This window comes from Colossoma macropomum, unplaced genomic scaffold (assembly GCF_904425465.1).
Source record: "Colossoma macropomum unplaced genomic scaffold, Colossoma_macropomum, whole genome shotgun sequence".
Lineage (NCBI taxonomy): Eukaryota > Metazoa > Chordata > Actinopteri > Characiformes > Serrasalmidae > Colossoma > Colossoma macropomum.
The window spans coordinates 30,786,674-30,806,032 of record NW_023494787.1 but is presented as its reverse complement, the minus strand read 5'-3'; the positions used below and the strand labels follow the sequence as shown (position 1 = coordinate 30,806,032).

The 19,359-nt window shown below is 39.1% G+C and overlaps 1 protein-coding gene across 1 annotated transcript; it reads right to left on the bottom strand.

The window, feature by feature from the left end:
• Nucleotides 1-32: 32 nt before the first annotated feature.
• On the bottom strand, nt 33-18,396 carry cdcp1b (CUB domain containing protein 1b). Its single transcript, XM_036566887.1, has 11 exons — nt 17,765-18,396; nt 11,965-12,180; nt 11,077-11,430; nt 9,971-10,195; nt 8,145-8,489; nt 7,029-7,391; nt 6,619-6,816; nt 3,376-3,756; nt 2,917-3,270; nt 2,695-2,782; nt 33-1,265 (listed from the first exon to the last, which is right to left on the bottom strand). Exons 1-11 carry the CDS (start codon nt 17,814-17,816, stop codon nt 716-718), a joined length of 3,126 nt encoding a protein of 1,041 aa, XP_036422780.1. The 5' UTR covers nt 17,817-18,396; the 3' UTR covers nt 33-715.
• Nucleotides 18,397-19,359: the final 963 nt, after the last annotated feature.

Below are 19,359 nucleotides of genomic sequence, written 5' to 3'. Positions count from 1 at the left end.
TGCTTGTTTATTTTACAACAAATTCATGTCCAACATCATGAACATTATCAATATATTCTCTACCAAAAACTTGTAGTGATTTTGAGTTTAAAATCTACAAAAAAGTAACACCAAGTGTAACACAGCTCCTTAAATACCTAAAAATTTATTACTTAAAAGGATGGGAGAAATATACATTACCAGGAATTTCAAAAGATAAATAAAATGTATTTGAACCTTTGGGTTCAGACAAAGGGCATATACAAACACCAGAAATTATGACATTTGTCAAAAAAGTGTTAGTGGACACTAAATATGTACAAGTAAGCAAAAGTTCTCCATCATTAAGATGCTTTTGGTATGATGATTTTGGAAATCCCACGTGTCCATCCACCATCTCTGTTCTCATTGTATATGAATAACATGCAACATAAACAGCTTAGGAGTCCATAAAATCTAAGTCAGCAGACTTGCATTTAAAACATAAAACCTTTTGCTGATGCAGAAAGATCTGCTTAATTTTTAAGTGTCTTTAAAATTTCAAATGAAGCAAACATACATGTCTGAATATGTGCTTCCAGTGATGTTCAGCACAGGCAGGTGAACGCTGCTTCATTTTATAATATTCACGAATGGCAGGACAAACACTTTGCCCATCAGGGCCTGACCTGTACAAGCGAATCGTGGATCAGAACCTCTATTCCACAATTTATATCCTCCTTTCCTCCATCCAGCATTACATGTCGGGCATGTCGTAGTGTGGCTCAGCTTCATCAGATTCAGACCAGGAGTTGTCCTCAGGCTCTGGCGGAGGCAATGGTTCTGCTGCAGATAAACGGATTGGGTTTGGATCACCTGGGTTCTTAAAAGTATATAATTCGTTATCCACCATTCTGCGGTCCCAGCCCATGCTGTCCACTGCATCCAATGGAGTGCGAGGTCTGGGGGGGATAAAGGTCTCAGATGGTGCCAGGAAAGGACGGTAAGCATCTTTCTCAGGTCCTTGCCCTGAGTCCAGCTCACATCCACTCTCTTTGATTGACGTTTCCATGGGACCAGTGAATGTGCGGTATGTGCCCACCTGATGGCCATTGAAATTACCAGGCCCTCTGTCTGTGTGGCCATCCTGTGCTAAAAGATGGCCATAGACCATGGTGTCATCAATAGAGGCATACACTGGGGAGTCGTTTTCCCCTCGGCTTTTTGAGAAACTGGCATCACCAGGAAGGGAGACAGGTCCTTTGGGAATATAGATGGAGGATCTGTTGATCAGCCGCTTCTTTTTCCTGTTGGTAAGAAGGAAGTTAAATATTAGAAAGATTTGAATGTGTTGAAATGTTACATTTTGGAAAAAAGTTTACATTTTGGAAAATTGGAATGTAACATAAGCATCGATACTGATGCCCCAGTGCACGACAGTGAATTTTTTTATACCATCACTGCCGGAACAAAATTTTTTTTCTCCAAAAAAGTAACTTTACAAGTGAAAGAATAAGTCAGTCCTGGTCCTTGAGTACCTCTGCCTTGTACAGTTTAGGGTTTTCCCTGCTCTAAGTCAACTTAAACCCAGGAAAGGCCTTATTAATTTTTAACGCCAATTTAAAAATATCTGATTATTCCACAATTTAATCTTACCAATACTGTTTTTGCATGTGATCTAACAAAGCTCAAAATCTAGATTTTTATTTTAGATGTGTTGCAAACTACCTTTTTGATCAAGCCAACACATGTACAGGAACATTCATCATGTCAGTAGCGTTTCATGATTAAACTGATTTCCGATTATACCAGTCAATAATAAGTGCTTATCGATCCAACTTCTGTTCTAAATGTGTGCACATGCTCAGACACACACGCAGTAAATCACACAATCTTCTTCCTCTTAGAAAACATGGTAGCACACAGAAAGCTCATATTCCACATGTTGATACATTTTGCTGTGCCAATTTGGACATGCACACATCCTAACATACACACATATACATATATAAAAAATGATACACACTCACCGGGCACTTTATTAGGAACACCTCTTTGTCTACACTCACTGTCCATTTTATCAGCCCCACTTATCATAAAGTAGTACTTTGTTAACCACCTCTTACCCAGTTCTTCAATCGTTGGGACCTCCACAGGACCACCAGAGAGAAGGTAATATTTGGTTAGTGGATCATTCTCAGCACTGCAGTGACACTGACATGATGGTGGTAGTGTGTTGTACAGGTGTGAGTGGAGACACAGCAGTGCTGCTGGAGTTTTAAACACCTCAGTGCTGGACTGAGAATAGTCCATTAACCAAAAATATCCAGCACTCAAATAATACCTGCCCTGTGGGGGTCCTGACCATGGAAGAACAGAGTGTGAGCACTTAGCACTTTATTAGGAGGTGCTGAATGTATGATACCTACTACTCTGGTGGCAGATTTAAATGAGTTAAAGAGGACAAAGCTAAAGACTAGTTTACAGATACATTAACTCAATTAGATATGCAGTTGTAACACAATTATAAAAGTGGACTTTGGGTGCTTTACCAACTCAGTTAAGGGTGTAGGGTAACTGGTAAATGCTGCTTCATATAATCTTATACTGAAATAACACTATATTGTCGATTTTTCTTTTTAGAAAAGAGACACAATTGATACTGTACAGTTTTCACACCGTGACATAAGTTGACAACCAAAATCCACAGGGCAACGGATCAAACCCATGACTTACCTCACTACCACACAAACTACAGCAAGAATGATGACCATGACTGCCAGCAGTGCTCCAACTACAGCCAAAATGATGCTCAGCAGTTTCCCTACAATAAGAAAAAGTGAGCAAGTACATTAAGTAGTATGCTAGTAACAATCACCCAAAACTGCTGTGTTTAAAAAAAAAAAAGTGAAGATCCATCAAAAAAATAAGGGAACGTTCAAATTGTGAGTTTCTTACGTGTTTTCTTCTGCAGGGAGATCTTGCTGAGTGCAGCGAAGGTGCCATGCTCAGGTTCACAGTTAGACATGTTGAGGTAGAAACTACTCTGAATATCATATTTGTTGTCAAACCGATCGTCTTCCCGGAAGCTCTCCTCCTTGCTTGAGCCCATCTCCTGAATGGCCACTCTGGTGTGGCTCCTGTCACACCGAGGCTGAGAGACGTTGATAAAGAGTAACTCTGCACTGTACTCCTCTGGAATGGTGACAATCCATGATATGGTGGAGTCCGACTTCATTGCTCCAGGCCAGTTGGGCGTTGCAAGGAGAACAGGAGTTGAAACAAGTGGAGACACCGTATAGATCAGCATCTCTGTGAAGAAAAAGGAGAAAGACAGCGAGAAAATTAAGACTGGAAATAAGACTAAGCTTAGCTTTTATTTATGTTAGCTATGAAAGCAAGGAAGCTCAATTCTACCTGTGATCTCAGACCTGAAAGAGATGTTAAAGATAGATCCTTGCTGTTGGCTCAGGTCTTTAGTCCCATCTGCCTTAGCAGAGATGGTGACATTGGAGAAGATCTGGACCTTCTGGATGGTGCCTTGGTTGCTACGGTAGCAGAAACGGCCAATATTGGAGCCATCAGTGTCAGAGACTAGCAAAGAGACAGAACCATCACACTCTTGCCCCGGCACAGACTGGTGCAGGTTGCCCTGAGGTGAGCTCAGCTCCACCGAACCTTGCTCAGGAACACGCAGGTCCCACTTGAACTGGCGAAGAGGAGTAGGCAGACAGAAGTCCAGAGAGGGGATGGTGAGGAGAATGCCATTCACTGAACACGAGGACAAGCTCTGGCACTCTGCAAGAGATGGTGGTTGAATGAATTAGATGAGGTGAAAAGATTGTGGCAAGATCAAAAGCCTGATGCAGACGAATAACGTCCATCACCACTGTCTTTCACATGTGACAGAATTTCTCTGATAAAAGGAGCCATGTCATTGTATCAACTTGACAGTGTACAACTAGGACTATTTGTATTGTGGCCTGAAAAATCGTCTTAATTTTTCAAGCATAACAGACAAAAATGAGACGTGAAACAGCAGACTCCTAGTATTAGTATTAGTAATAATAATAATAATAAGAAGAAGAACATGCAGAACATGAACATTTTCTCAAAATGCCCTCAGAAACTTAAATTCCTCACTCAAAAGTGCATCACAACTTCATTAAAGAGTAGATTTGTCAGTGTAAATGCATTGCAAGGGGAAATGGTGAATGTAGCCCTCGGTTAGGTTAGCATCAGTAAGCTATTTAGCTAGCCATGTAAATCTTGTAATGCATTTTTTTAAACATTTTTACATTTGAGTGTAATGTACATATATTCTATGATCAACGGCTTTGATTGGCTGTAAACTTTGATTCAAAACTGCTGTGTATTTCCCTTCTTTTTCTTGTTGTTAGTCGTGTAGCCTTTAGCATGCTAACTAGCAGAATAAAGTAATGAAGTTCTATCAGAAGCCATGTACAACAGATACAGTTTGCTACCTCAGACCCAATATGACAATACTGAAACAAATGTTTTGGTTTTAAAATATGAAACATTTAACAGGGTATATTTTGTTTTTTCCATCTGAATTGTACATGACCAAAACGTAAGGCAAATTATTCAGTAACTGCATGAAATACATGTACATTTTTATTTTATTTATTTATTTTTAAATTAACAGAACGTGTTTTATGATCACAGACATATTGCTATATGCTTACAGTGTACTGCTGAAAGCCAAAAATCTTAGACACTCTTTGTATTTTTTTATAAAAAATCATTTTTACAGAGCAGATCACTGAAGAGACGCCATCTGTTTATAGCTCAGATTTGTGGAAAAATGGGTCAACTTTCAGTAGACAAAAAAATTGTGAGTTAAGCTTCTTCTATTATAAGGGTTTAAAATTACATTACCCACCTATTTGACTGGAAAGAAGACAGTTATAGCTCTCATATGACACCCACTTTTTGAATGTAGCTTATGAAATATGAAAGTTATGAAGAATATGACGAAGTGCGTTTCGGAATCACCGGTGGTCTCACGGGGCTGAAGAGGTTAAAAGTAGTTTATGGGTATATTGCTGCGTTCAGCTGAAGCTCGTAACTTGGAATTTCCCACTTCAGCTTGGAATTCTTACAGAAAGTTGGGACAGAGTTCTCAACTTTAAGCTCAGCTAATGACTTCAAATTACCACATCAACAGTAATGAACAATGATAATTGCTTTAGATCATTCAACATACAGTCCTATAACACTGACCATAAAGTTTGCTGCTTTGAGAAGGTAAATACATCAAGTAATCATTTCACAACGTTAGCTGGGTAACTTGTTGCTAACAATACTCGCTTTCATGGAGGCGGCCAAGTTTTTCCCACTTTGCAGCTCAAATGCATGGAGGAAAATGCTGCAATTCCCAGTTTCAACTTCCCACCCGCAGAGTCAAACACAGCATAAACAGCTCTGTCCATCTTTTTTTGGGGGGTTGAAAAGGGAAATGTGTCAGGTCACAATGAAGTTCTGACGATGAAGTCAATGTGTGTGTTCACTCAGTCTCTTGCTCCTCCAAGGGCTCATCTAATGGACTTCACTTGAGCTAATAAATGATACAACAGCCCCTAAGATAGTGTTGGGAATTCTCCCAAGGGGAAATGGTGAGGCCAAGTGGACGAGGGCAGTAAAAAACTGGTATTAAAACTTGCAGCCAGCCACCATCATGCTTGGCTTGTTCACTAGAGGCTTAGACCCAGTGTTCTAACAATTCTTTTTACCCATGAGCACGAGTATATCATTTATTATGTTTTAAAATGTTAATTTAGCCTTACTTCAAGTGTATCATACAGACTCAGCTTGATATTACTATTTACACTCTGATAAGATGATACAGGCTATCAAAATATCCTGCCTATAGGTTTATGTAGGGAGCTACCTATAAATATGTGCATTCGGTAAAGCGGTTTTGTGACTATGTTTGTTGTAAAAAGCACTAACAAATAAATTTAAATTTACTTTTCAATAATTCAAGATTATTACAAGAACTAGAAAACAGAAGATGCTTTTCCAGTATTAGCAAGAGAAATTATTTAAGTACACTCTTAAAAAAAGGCATGATTAAAGCGTTCTTTGTATCATGAAAAGGCTCCTCAGATTGATGTAAAGTGTGCATGAACGTGCTACAGACGGTTCTATATAGAGCCTTTTTAAAGAAGTTCTATATAGCACCCAAATAGGTTCTTTTATTGTTACAAGCTTGACTTTGTCACAATAGAAGAACTCTTTTCAAAAAGGTTTTACTTAGAACTATCTAGAGCACATTTTCCATCAATCTGATGAACCATTTTATGATGCAAATAACCGTTTAATCATGCAGAGGGTTATATATACAGAACCATTTTCTTTACTAAAGAACCCTTGAAGCACCATCTTTAAGAGTGTAGGTTAGTGAAGAGCCAAGATATATATTCTAAGTTGACTTTTAAAATGGAAAACAAGATTGTTAAGGGTATGGTCAGTGAGGATGTGGAGGAGGAAGAGGTGTACTCTTAACACCAGCTGTTAAAACACGTTCTATTTTCTGAATAAACTAGCATCATTCTAACTGGAAACACACTTTCATTTATTATTAGCCATATTACCGCTGCAATTTCCCATTCAAAGCAGGGAAACTCTAATGGTTACCTATGGTCTGGGTGGCTGTGAGAAGGAGCTCGTCACTAGGGCAGTCAAGGAAGGACAGGTCGACCTTGGAGCCTGCAGGCACCACAATCTTCTCCTGCACCACCGAGTCCATGCGGAGCTCACAGAAAGAGGTTGGGTTTGTGTTCTCTATTTGGAGACTCAGTCCTTGAAAATTCTGGAGATCGACTGTGCAACGATCTGCCAAAAACAGAATGATATGCATATTATAGTTTTAAAAAAGGAATCTAGTACTGATGAACTGTACAATACATTTATACACTATAGAATTTTTATCAAATATAGAACATACTGAATGACTCCAGTATAAAAGACACACTGTGTTGAAAATTTCACATTACAGCAGTGTGATGCAAAGTCAGATTTTGCATGTAACTAAAAACAATGCTTACATGGATATCCACTCCTGAACACAGAGACCCTGTAGCTGAGAGAGAAGCCAGCAACACCAGCCTTCCGCACTGCATCACAATTGGTCAGAGACAGGCTGAAGTCTCCCTGATAATTGGCTGGTTGCTCATCCGTCAGAGCTTTTTCAATTGGAGCCTTGTTCTGCTGCTGGTATGTAACTTTCACTTCTTTGCTTTGGCATTTCGGCGGCGTGTAGGGAAAGAACTGAATGGTGAAGTTGTGCATGGGAGGTACAACAAAGTTCCACTTCATCACAGAATCGCTAGGGATGTCACTGGCACTGAAGAAGTCTGTGTTTGTTTGCCCACGAGGCAGAGTGGCATCCACTACTACTGACGCTGAACCTACAATTATAGACATTACGTTTAAAATATGGACAAAACTCTTTTATGCAAGATTAAAATGGCTAATGAATTTCTTTAAATCACCTTTTTATTACCTCATATTCAGAAGGCTATGGCTATGGTGATTTTTATAAACATGCAACAAAATTCAGTATCTGATCTATTCAAATTTAAACAAGAACGGATATCAGCAGTGTTGAATCAGGGCTCCAGTCCATAAAATAATGAATACAAAAAACATGCAATTTAAGGTACATCACAGCTACTTCCTTAAACACATTTTCCTAAGGAAGTAGCTATGATGTACTTCAAATTGCATGGTTCCTTTATAGTAGTGTACTGCAATTACTTCAAATTGTGAATCATTAACATAATCACCATCCATTTATCTGTATTTTTAAGATTAAAACATAATAATAATGATAATAATAATAATAATAATAATAATAATAACAAAAACAACAACAACAACAACAACAATAACAAAAACATTAACAATAACAACAACAACAAATGAACAATAAGCCATCATGGAATTAGATCCTCAGCTGACTCAAGCACTAGAGCACTACTGGACTGCTGGTAGTTATGTAACAAATATAAAACATGGTCAATGAAATGACCACAACACTGTGGCTACTAAAATACAGTACTTAATTTTTTCTATCAGACATGTAGTCTTCCGATCCAATTCAAATGAAAACATTAACATCATCTCTAATTGAAATGAAAACAATAACTTCCATTGCTTACCACTAGTTTTTGAGTATTTGAAGTCCGATGATATCAGGTCTGTGTCTCTGGGAACCTCCAGCGTAACACGGCCTTTGTAAAGAACCTGCATCTGACTGATGGTGCCATTTCGACAGAATGTGCCCAAGCTAACAGCTCCTGCTCGTGCATACATTAAGATTGTGTAGGTGTGTTTGTCAGGGCAGTGATCTGATGATGGAATCTGTCTCATTCCTGGTGTTGGGAAGTCTAGCTGGAAAGCCATTGAGGGTACCACTTTCATGTCCCATGTAAAGGTCCTGTTGAAGTCTCGGAAGATGGAACTCTCTGGATGTATGGTATTATAATTGCAGTCCTTCGAACAATCTGAGAAAATAAAAAAAATAGAAAAAATTGAAAAATGGTATATACACTTAGCTGTGGAGAACAGAACCATACTTCTCAGAATTGTTTCCATCCATTACCTGGTGACAATGGAAGACATAGGTGACAACGGAAATTATTTTGGGCTTTGGATAGTAACACTTCGTAAAAGCTTTGAGGTGCCCACTCTCGATAGAAGTTACATTTGTCCCCTCATGTAAAGCCTTCATAAACATTACCTGCTCATCAGGGGTACAGTATGTGAGAAGGATCAGGATGAATCCAAGGGCCCCAAAGAGACAGGGGCCCATGAAGACTGCATCTATTTTTTTTCATATGACTGAAAGATTCTCAATCAAAAGGCTTTATCTATTAAATAATAATTAAATACTAGTTTTAGATAGTGCCAGCAGCAATGCATCTTGTATTCTGTCACTCCTTTAGTGACCCCCCATGTAAATGGTCAGTGTTAAGCCAAGTCATGTTCTGTAAGAAGCAGAACTGCAAATTTTAGCATTTTTGAGTTTTTACCTTATAAATCAACAGTATAAAGTAGTCTCTGTTTTTGTGTCAAGACGTTCTGTGTACCTAGAAAGTGAAGGTGAAGTAGTAAGTGGTCCAGTGTCTGCTATGCATTCTAAGGATACTCTTGTCTCAGGCCTCTCTTTCTATCATTAGGGCTGATTAAAGTATGCATATAAACCAAAATATCTCTATTATTGCTGAATTTCATGTAATATAGTTTGATAAACAAGTATGTTTGTGGAAATTTTAGCGGGTTCTGAATAATGCAAGTTTGCTATACTAGTCAAAAAACAGTTCATTACAGAGTTTTGTTTTGACAGCATAGAGGCAACACTTCTGAGAAGCATTTCAAATTTTTGAATTCAACACAGTATACTGATATGCAGTCATGTTGCTTATATTCATATTTGCAGTTTATTGCGGGCTCAATAAGAGCTGAATTTATGGGGCTATAAAATAAAGGGTTAAGAATACTGTGGCTGGTTTGAATGTCGTGACAGGGCGGATCTCATATCTCTAATTGCTGCTCCTTGACTTTTCCGTCCTACCTCCTCCAGCTCACAACTCGGAAACTGATTGTACTGCGCCATCTTTGAGGAAGCATCAGTTCTTTAAATGTGCTCGGAGGAATCGATGAGAGAAAGCTTCCAGACTGAGGAAATACTCATGCATCTTACACAGAAGTCTTTTTATCACAACTTGTGATGTAGGTGTGTATTACAGTTTCTCCACCTTGTGCAGTCACCGGATGAGCACATTTTACTTGCATCTATTACTTGTTTCTTAGAAGGGAGGAGCTAAGATACAAGGAAAAGCGACAAGGAAAGGAAATAAGGATGAATGATTAAAGATATGAGATCTACCCAGGTTCTGCTAAGGGAAATCAGGTAAGGCATACAGTTTCAGGGAGCCCAACATTCTTACCAGTGCCCCTGGGACAAGTTACTGGGACTGCTTACCAAGATCCCTATTGACCTCAACAGAGAAGACATCCTGAGGCTTGGAGCAGCTGAACTCCACCGTCGTGGTCAGAGGTTCACTGAGGGTCTGTTCAGCAGCACAGCTCTGAGAGGGGCCCTCACCCACACACACAGTACAATCAGAACCCACCAACTTCCTGTTGAAGATAACCCTGGTGTCAGGGTCAGGGGTCACCTTTACTGACTGACCAGGTACTGTGATTCCTTTTGATAAAAAAGAAAAAAAATTATGTAATGACAGTAAATTAAGTAATGACAATAAATGATGCTTACTTTATGGAGTTGTCAGAAAAACAAAATAGATTTTGGGGGTATATATATATATATATATATATATATGGAATATCAGGCCAATTTCAGCAGAAAATGCTAGACTGAATATCAAAGTGAAAAAAAAGAAAGAATCCCATTCAGTCCTGTAACAAATCAACATTTTTAGGAAAAAAGTGTACCATTCAGGGTACAAACACTTTCACTGGGGTGGTACACTCAAGGGTATGTATTCAGTATCTTTAGTAAGGGTACATAAGTACACTACATTCAATTTCAATATATATTTTAGAGGGTTCTGCATTGACTCCATACATTAAACACTGTATTTTTAATCTTTTTAAAAATAGTAGGAAAAAGTAGATATATGTACCTTTTTAAGTTTTCCCTGAAAAATGGCATGTAGAAACTCATGTTTTAAAACCCATACAAGGTGAACAACTGGACTGTTTTGTACCTTTAAGGGCAGGTTAATGTTGTTTATACTGTTACAAACAAACTAACATGTACGTCTACAGTACCGTTTTTTCTGACAGTGTAACCTGAATTAGCACACAAACACATTGTGTAATATGACATTGTTAGCTGGGGGCTAGAAGAGTGTAAGTAGTTTTAGCATTATAGCCTGCTTTTACATGCTCATCTTAAGTGAACTGCTTCAATTAAAATTTGCTCATTTTAAAGCCTAGTAGTTTTTAAAGATGAAACAGTGTAACGGCATCAGCTGATACTCAATGTTTCAATACTGGTATCGGAAAAAAAAGTGGTATCGTGCCATCGCTAGCAGAAGCAGTAGAGGAATAAGTGGTACATACGTTTCTGGGGAGGTTGTGGCATCACTGTGAATAGGCTAAGGGGCAGCTCCTCTTGCTGTGAGACTAGCAGAGTCAGTGTGGCCTGGTTAGGCAGTGTTACATTTGCAGAACCATTCCTGCAGTATGGCTGACTTTGTAGCTTAGCATCAGATCCTTTCATGACCACAATGTATCTGTATCCATCATCACATGTCTCCCCTTCGGCCACCTTCTTCAGACCGTATTCAGGAAAGTTCACAGCCAAAGCCGTTTGTGCAGGAGCACTCAGCTCCCACACAAACTTCCTTTTGAATCCTGAGAGGAAGGAGGCTGGCACATTGCCTCGTTCAGGAGTGCAATCAGTTTTGGTACATTCTGCAAATAATAAGTTAGAGTACATACGCTTAAAAGGCATGACTGGGAAAGCAGATCAGCTGTTAGTGATGACATGAACTGCATGTGCAGAGACATTCAAATGCAACTGCATGTTTAGCAGTGCTGTTCTAGGCTGACAGTGATGTAAAAGGGATGGGATATATTACAACCTCATTATTATCTCTATAAATTCAGTATTTATCGAACGCTGGCCAATTGTGTCCTTAATAATAAAGAAAACTGACATGTTTGACAAATTAAGAGCCTATAAACAACAATCAGCGGTGTCACATTGTCAAACTAAAGCTGCAAAAACAACCAGTAACTGATCGGATGTTGATGTTGAGCCACTGTGCCATTATCTTATTTTTTAATCAGCTGTTTGACTTTTTATCTTGTTCCTTATTATGTTGACCTAGAGAAAACATACAAATTCACAGAGGTTCTAAAATGATGTGTGTATGTGTGTGTGTATATATGTGTGTGTGTGTGTGTGTGTTAAATTGTAATACCAGAACAGATAATGTTTCTTACCAATTCTGCTCTCAATCAAGACTGAGATGGCCTTGTGGGGTTCTGTGCAGTTCAAGTGCACTGTGACATTTTCACTGGGCTTAATCTTCAGGGAGGCAATGCAGTTTCCAACAACCTGATCTTTAAACTCACATACACTACACTGGTCCAGGGGAAGGGAGGTGGACAAGGTCACTGTAGAAACTTCATCAGAGTGGACTGTGAGCTGAAGACATTCTGGACAGGCAGAGCATGAATGGCTGGAGTTAGAACAGTTCCAAAACGTATACCTGAAAACAATCTAATAGAAGGAGAACCGGGAGGCTCATTTTAGCAGAGCCAAAACAACTTGGGTCATTAAGCAGCATGTAAAGAAGGTCAATAGACGACCAGCATACCCTGATATAACTGACTACTGTGTCAAGGCAAATAGGAACTGGAAACTCCCTGATTCTACAGAAAACAAGCTGATTAAAATCAGAATCCATTTGCCAGGATGTATCAGAAAAATGAATTTGCATGTTACACAAGGTACATTTTACACATGGTGCACAAGGACATTTCTGCTATAAGTTCCACTGGATTAATACACAATATGCAGAAACAAAGACAAAAAAGACACATTCACAATATCTACATTACATATGTTTTCATGGGCAAGAATAAAGTGTGAGAAGTGCAGCTACATTAAATATTTACAATAAGACGCTCAGGGAGATCCAGAACAATCACTACTCTAAATTTGTGTAGCTTGTCAATGGACAGAAGGTAGCTTATGACCTGGACTGCAGTTGGTTTGCACTGTGCAGTAGTGGAGCCAAACCAGACAAAGTAATCATTAGTGGAGTAACAGTGCACTGTGGCATTGTACTATCTCAAAACCAAACTGTGATAAAATGTGTTGTGCAGACTGAACATTCTATTAATTATTCCATCTAATGCCGCTGCATTGTTTGGACACAGCTGTACAGCACAATCTACTGTAAGTTTAGAAAATGTACCAACCAGACACTGGGGCTCAAAACCAGACTCTCTGGTTCAAATGGCAACACCAGATTAGACATACATCTGTGTCACACAGACGACAAACACACCTTTAGATGCAGAAGCTCTTTCTTTTAAGAAAGAAAATAAATCTGCTAGACCTACTAGACTAGCTAGCTATCGCTAAAAAAACAGGCTACAGCATTAGTCTTCTTAATTGAGTGGAGAGCTACAGCCTGTGGTACACAATCTGATTCTGTGGGAACTAGTTACACGCTACTATGCTCAATCTAAAACACCTTTAACATTTCTGCTTTTCTGATGCTGTAGTTCTAATGATTTGATTTTATTCAGAGATACTGTTAGAGTAAAGTACACGCACAACCAAACAACAAGCAGTACTGCACACCGATGAAGATTTTTACTCCTCTTCATCTGTTCCAAAGCTTCCATTTTGCACTGAAATTCAGAACAGAACATTTTCTAAATAGAGCATGAATAAAAAAAATCTTAGCTGTTACCTGTTTATATTGCCTATACTTGATTGGTGAGTTTACAATCAAGCACCTAAGTCTCTGTACACCTGACAGCCATGTTTGGTTAATTGGTTCCAGGTGTGGTATATTGAAAGGTGTTGCTTTGAAATGTCAAAGAAAGTGACATTATGTTAGATTTCTGTGTCTAACGTTGAAAAGTGTGTTTGGTGGTTTATATGGCGGTGTATAGCGTTTTGCTAAAAGTGTGAGGCTGAGAATGTTAGTTGTGCAGAACTGAACTGAGGTTTTGCTCCTTCCTTCCTGTCAGGTTTCACTAACAGTGTGTAATTTCTGATTTTAGTGTGGAAGAAATCATAAAAACTGTTAACACTCTAGACAGTCTTATCTGGTCAAATTTAACAACCAAAAGCACTTGCAACTCACAGTTAACAGCAAAGTCTGGATGTGTTGAGAGCATAGCATTGGTGAACGATATAGTACTGGACAGGAGTTGGCAACCCAAATGTTAAGAAGAGCCATTTTGTCAAGTTTCGAAAAACAAATCAAACCAATTTATTGAAGTAACGTTTCACCATCTTGGCTGTAAATATGTCTCAGTAAGTGCTAATGTACTAGTATAGGCTAAAAAATATATTACAAACAAAAACCCAGACGTACTTTGCTCTGCTTTAAGCTTTAGCTCAGCTATAGCTGTTTATCTTGCATTTCTGGCAGGAAACTTTTCCGCAAAAGTGGAATAGTTTCTTGTAAATTGTCTTTTAACATTCGACTTTTTACGAGGCTGAAGTCAGGTTCTCGTTTGCCAGCTTCTTGTTCAAATTTTCCCGTTCCACCTTAAATGGTGCCTGAGGTGCCAGAATGTAATGGTTGTGCCATTAAGATGGAACGGGAAATTACAACAAGAAGCTGGCGAATGCAAAGCTGACTTCAGCTTCACAACTTTGTAGTGTTTGACAGTTTCTCGTTGCAGATTAAACGTATCAGGAAACCAACTGAGTGCTTATAAATTAAAAAAGTCCATTCATCTCCAAATTATCGATGTTCATCTTAAATCTTTCTCTTTGCCTTTTCATTAGCTACCAGCTAGACGAGACTGTTGTCTGCGTTGCTATGGTGATCAGCAGTCTGCACCCCAATCTCCAAGGTTAAAGGGTGAATAAGCACTTTGACATATCTAAACTCCAGCGTTTAATACCATTTTACCTAGATATCTAATTTTGCTATAGAGCTGCAACAGGCCAGTAGAAGAGCCACATGCGGCTCCGGAGCCACATGTTGCCAGCCCCTGGTATAGGATACGGAATCATATCCTTTTAGTAACAGGATATCTGGAACTGTGCACAGTGACATTAGGGTGTGATTGAGGGTGGCTGTGAAGACTCAAGCTAGCACAGAGCAGAGCTTTAGCCTCAACCTTAGAACAAGAACAGAGGAAACAACAAGTAGTTTGTCACCCTGTACGGCTTTATGAAGTCTATGTGGAAGACAGATGGCTAATACATCATTCATTAAAAGGGGTAAAAAGTTGTCCATTAGAAATATGGTTGTACAGCCTTGGAGTATAAGCGAGATAAATGTTACATTCAGCCTGAGCTTTTACTGCATTGCTTAAGAGAACCTCTTCCTCACAAGTCTGGACTTGAGAGATATTGATTGCATAAATGCCAGTGATGGCACAAATATAGACCTACAGCAAGCTACAAGACATCCTGCCTATGAATTCCAATAAATTCTGATTAAACTATTGGTGTTAGATTGTTGATTGTGTTATAGACAACATATCTAAAACTTCAAATCTTCAATAGGTCAAAGGATTCTTCAAATTGAGCCTCGATATGGATTAATCTACATATAGATTAAATGTAGATTAGAACTGTCCACACTGGTTTGGTTAACATCTAAACATATAACTTATACAAAATGTTTGTTTATTTAATCATCCTGGGTTGGAGGCCTAAGCAAAGCTGTCTTTATCTTCAAAAGGTTCCATATCATATATTAATAGAAAACTGAATGTTCCCTGCTTTTCTTAAATAAAAAAGTTTGATGTGCTACATAAATATTGTCTACAGTTCACTCTGTTATAAGGAGTGTTTCAGCATACAGAGCAGCCAATCAGAACAGACATCATTATATCAGTCTTCAAGCCACAGTAATAAGAACTGCCAGTTTTAGATAAACACAGAGGTTGGAAAATGGTAATGTAAAAATGAATTGTGACTTGTTTTGGTACAAAAGCCCAGAGTAAAGTGATAAGTAGAGCTCATGGAAAATAATAAACTAACTATTAACTAGAAACAAAAAGTGAATGTATCAGCACCTTAATACTGCCAAACTGCAAAGAGCACAGCCTTTGTTTGCAGTGGCTTAGGTGTTAAGGGACAGTTAAACAGGATGACTTATGAATGTCTCTTTGCTTTTCCCCCATATTTGCATTTGCAGAACCAAAAATTTTGGACACCATTATCACATATGCAAATCGCAAAATCAGCAACAGAAACAGTGTGCCTACACAGGCAAAGCTGAATGGAACAACATATACATATAAGTGTCGTATTTCTACTGCTTTCTCAAAGGACGAGACTACAAAACCTCTGAAGTATTCACTTCTCTCCTACACATGTAGAGACTTGAGCCAGAGCAGAGAACCTTGTGCCATGCATGTGAAGACTGCAACACTGCAAATATTGCCACATTTACCAATCCATTAACAGGAGCATATCTATGGTTTTGTTTGAGCATACCTAATATTGCGACCAGTGGCTGGGTGGGGACATTGCAATGGACCAGTCAAATGGGATTTTACAGGAACTCTCTCACTCTGCTCAGAATGGTTCATTTGATTACTCATTCAGTATTCACCACACAGCATTTGCTATTGCTACTGTTTGCTATATAGTGAACTAACTGGAGAACAACCGAGAAACAATCAAAAGATTTAGCGCTGAGAATTTGAACAACACTACAATATCGCTGAAACTATATTGTGCTCTAATAGTGAATGATTTCAAACACAACCATCACTACCCTGCTACTAACAGCACAGGCCAGCATGCTTTCCATGCTTTAAGCTGGTCTATAATGGCCTAGTGCTGGTTGTCATGCTGGTTGACCATCATACCAGCATCCAAAACACAGCATATGTTGGGTTTGCTGGTGATCAGGTATGTCAGTCTATGGTTGATACTGTTTGTCCACTAATCATCATTATTAGCTAATGCGGGTTTAACTCAACTTGTGAGTGTAACTGTCAACGTCAAACAGAGTCAAATGGAATCTAACGTTTAAAATGTTCAGGAGAAAATCTGCATGTCTAATCTATGCTAATATGAACGTAGGTTTGCAGGAGCTACACAGGAACACCATGATGACTGGTTAATGCCTCTGAGCACGTTTTAGCACAACGCCCTCAGTCTGAACAGTAACAGATTGCTGGTTAATGATTAATGTTGCGCCATCCTCATTTCTCTCCATAACTAATCCTCATTTTAATACTAGGTCAAAAGGGAGGGTCCAGATCCACCTGGGGTTGCATGTATTAGACAGCATGTATAATCTGGTGAGCATTTATGCAAAAGGGAACAAAACGAATCCTTAGAAATCCGTTTTGTAAACCTGGCTCTGCTCCAGGACACCTCCCTTTATTGTCGAGATTAAATTAATAGCTTTTGTCAACAGAGCACCTTTAAATTCACTCTACACTCTTCAAGGGCTCTTTAATAACAGGAATGGTTCTTTATAGAACCATTACATGCTTAAATGGTTCTCTGAATGGTTAAAAGATTCTTCAGACTGATGAAGAATGTGTTGCATGTAGTCCTATAGAGACCCTCTTTGAAAATTATTCTTGTAACAATAAAATAACTCTGTTTGGTGCTATATAGAACCAATTTCAAAAAGGCTCTATGTAGAACCATAAACAACACATTGTTCATAAGTCTGAAGAACCATTTCACCATGCAAAGAACCATTTAAGCACAACTCATGGTTCTACATAGAACCATTTTCTTTACTAAAGAGCCCTTGGAGAAGCATCTTTTTTAAGAGTGAAGGTATATATTTATATATGAATATATTAAATTAAATGAGCTTAAGTTAGATGCCCTCTATACATTAAATGTATAGAAATGTATTGTCCCTGTTAAATAAACAAATAAAATAAAAACATATAAATACATTCCACCTGTTTATGTTGATGGTCTCATTTCACACTTACAAATTTAATTTTTTAATCAGTTTAAAACGTTACAAGTAAAAACAGGCAGATAAGAAAAACCTCTCCAGCCTGCTCTGCTCTGATTGATGGCCCGTCATGGCTGATGAAAGCTCGCTCGACTCACCTGAAGTTTTGGGAACGAGCACCAGCAGCAGTCCTATGAGCAGTGAACCCATCTTCTCCAGTCCACCGTCCTGAGACCCAACATGAAAAAACAATAATCCACGGTTTGGGTCAAGCCTCTGCGCCCTGCATGCTGCTAAACCACCGCGCTAGTTAGGATAAACTGTGTTGGACATTTGCGCGAAGTCGTAGCGCAACTTCCTGATTCATCTTACCTGTTTCACGTACTGGGCGTGTCTCAGAGCTGCCTGTCCAAACTTGACACTGATAGGCGGATAGAAGCTATTCAAATGTGTGAGCACGGGCGCAGTTAAAGAATGTGCCTGACAGAAATCCCGACAAGAGAATACCGTGCAGTACACCACCCGTGTCTGAAAACAAACCACACTCACGTTCTCCTCAGAAATGAGTCCTAAAACAGCTCCACTTGATATAACTGTAACTTTGAAGCGTGTCCGTGCCTGTTGGGCAGGTTTGAGACGGCCTGGCCTTCAATCAAGATTAACATAAGCTAATGAGGAAACGGGCTGCTCAGATGGAGGCGCTGTGTGTTTACTGTCCGTGATGAAGTACTGAGTAGTCTCGGGTCTTCTCCCTGCCTCCACACGCCCCACAAAGACAGCATTCCTGAATCTGTAAAGGGTAAAAAAAAAAAAGCCTCAGGGGTCTGTCTTTAACACTGAGCAGCTCTTTTTTTCAGCCCAAGCCACAACCACAGTAATGGAGTATAACCTACCCAACAGGTATTGCAGGTCCCAAACGGTCTCGCCCACTCTCACCCACTCTCGCTGACAGTAGGTCACAGTGTGTTTATACAGCGAGAACATGCGGGCAAATGTACTATTACTGTTAGTGAAGGAAAATAATTGCTGAATAAATCATTGTTAAATAGGTTAATGTTGTAATTCACTAACACCTTTAATTGAACAGTGTGGAATCATAGCTTACTGTCAGGTCATTATTCTGTTCATGTAGTTTCAGGTCGCGGCCACACGAGGGCGGCACAGCGTCATAAACGGCTAACGCTGAGAAAAAGCCTGGTTCGAGTCCTGTCACGAGTCTTCATGTGAATTCATTAAGTCCAGAAATGGCAAAACAGTTATTTATTTAAACTTATTATTGAGCAGTGAACCACATTAGCCATCTGTGGTGGAAGTTTAAGGCACAGCATTGCACTCAAAAGCTATAAAATGTCCAAAATTAACCTTGTCATGTCAAAACAGAGGTCTAGAATTTTAGTTTTCCAAATTGAGTAATCTACTGTCGGATGATTAATCGAAGAGAGAGAGTTGTTTTTTCAGAAAAAAAGTTCAACAATACTTTGTTGGAAAAAGGATAACTTAGGAAATGTAATATATATACATGTATATCACACTTTTTTGGCGACGTGGATATTTTTTGGCCATGGATGGCGTTGGATTCCTCCTGTTTGGACGTGTGGGGGAAGAGTGAGTTCTGTATGTGAGTGGCTGCTGCACTGCTGGTAAGGGAGTTTCTGTCTACGAGTGGGGGAGAAGACTAAGCAGAAACGATTATGGCTACAGTTGGGACATTATCCGCATTTGACTCCAAAAGTCAAACATGGGAAGAGTATTG

Coding starts and splice junctions, on each gene's coding strand:
- cdcp1b (XM_036566887.1), bottom strand. CDS start 17,816: ATGGGTTCACTGCTCATAGGACTGCTGCTGGTGCTCGTTCCCAAAACT. Junction 7,392..8,144: donor CAAATACTCAAAAACTAGTG/GTAAGCAATGGA, acceptor CTATAATTGTAG/GTTCAGCGTCAGTAGTAGTG. Junction 6,817..7,028: donor GTTCAGGAGTGGATATCCAT/GTAAGCATTGTT, acceptor TGTTTTTGGCAG/ATCGTTGCACAGTCGATCTC.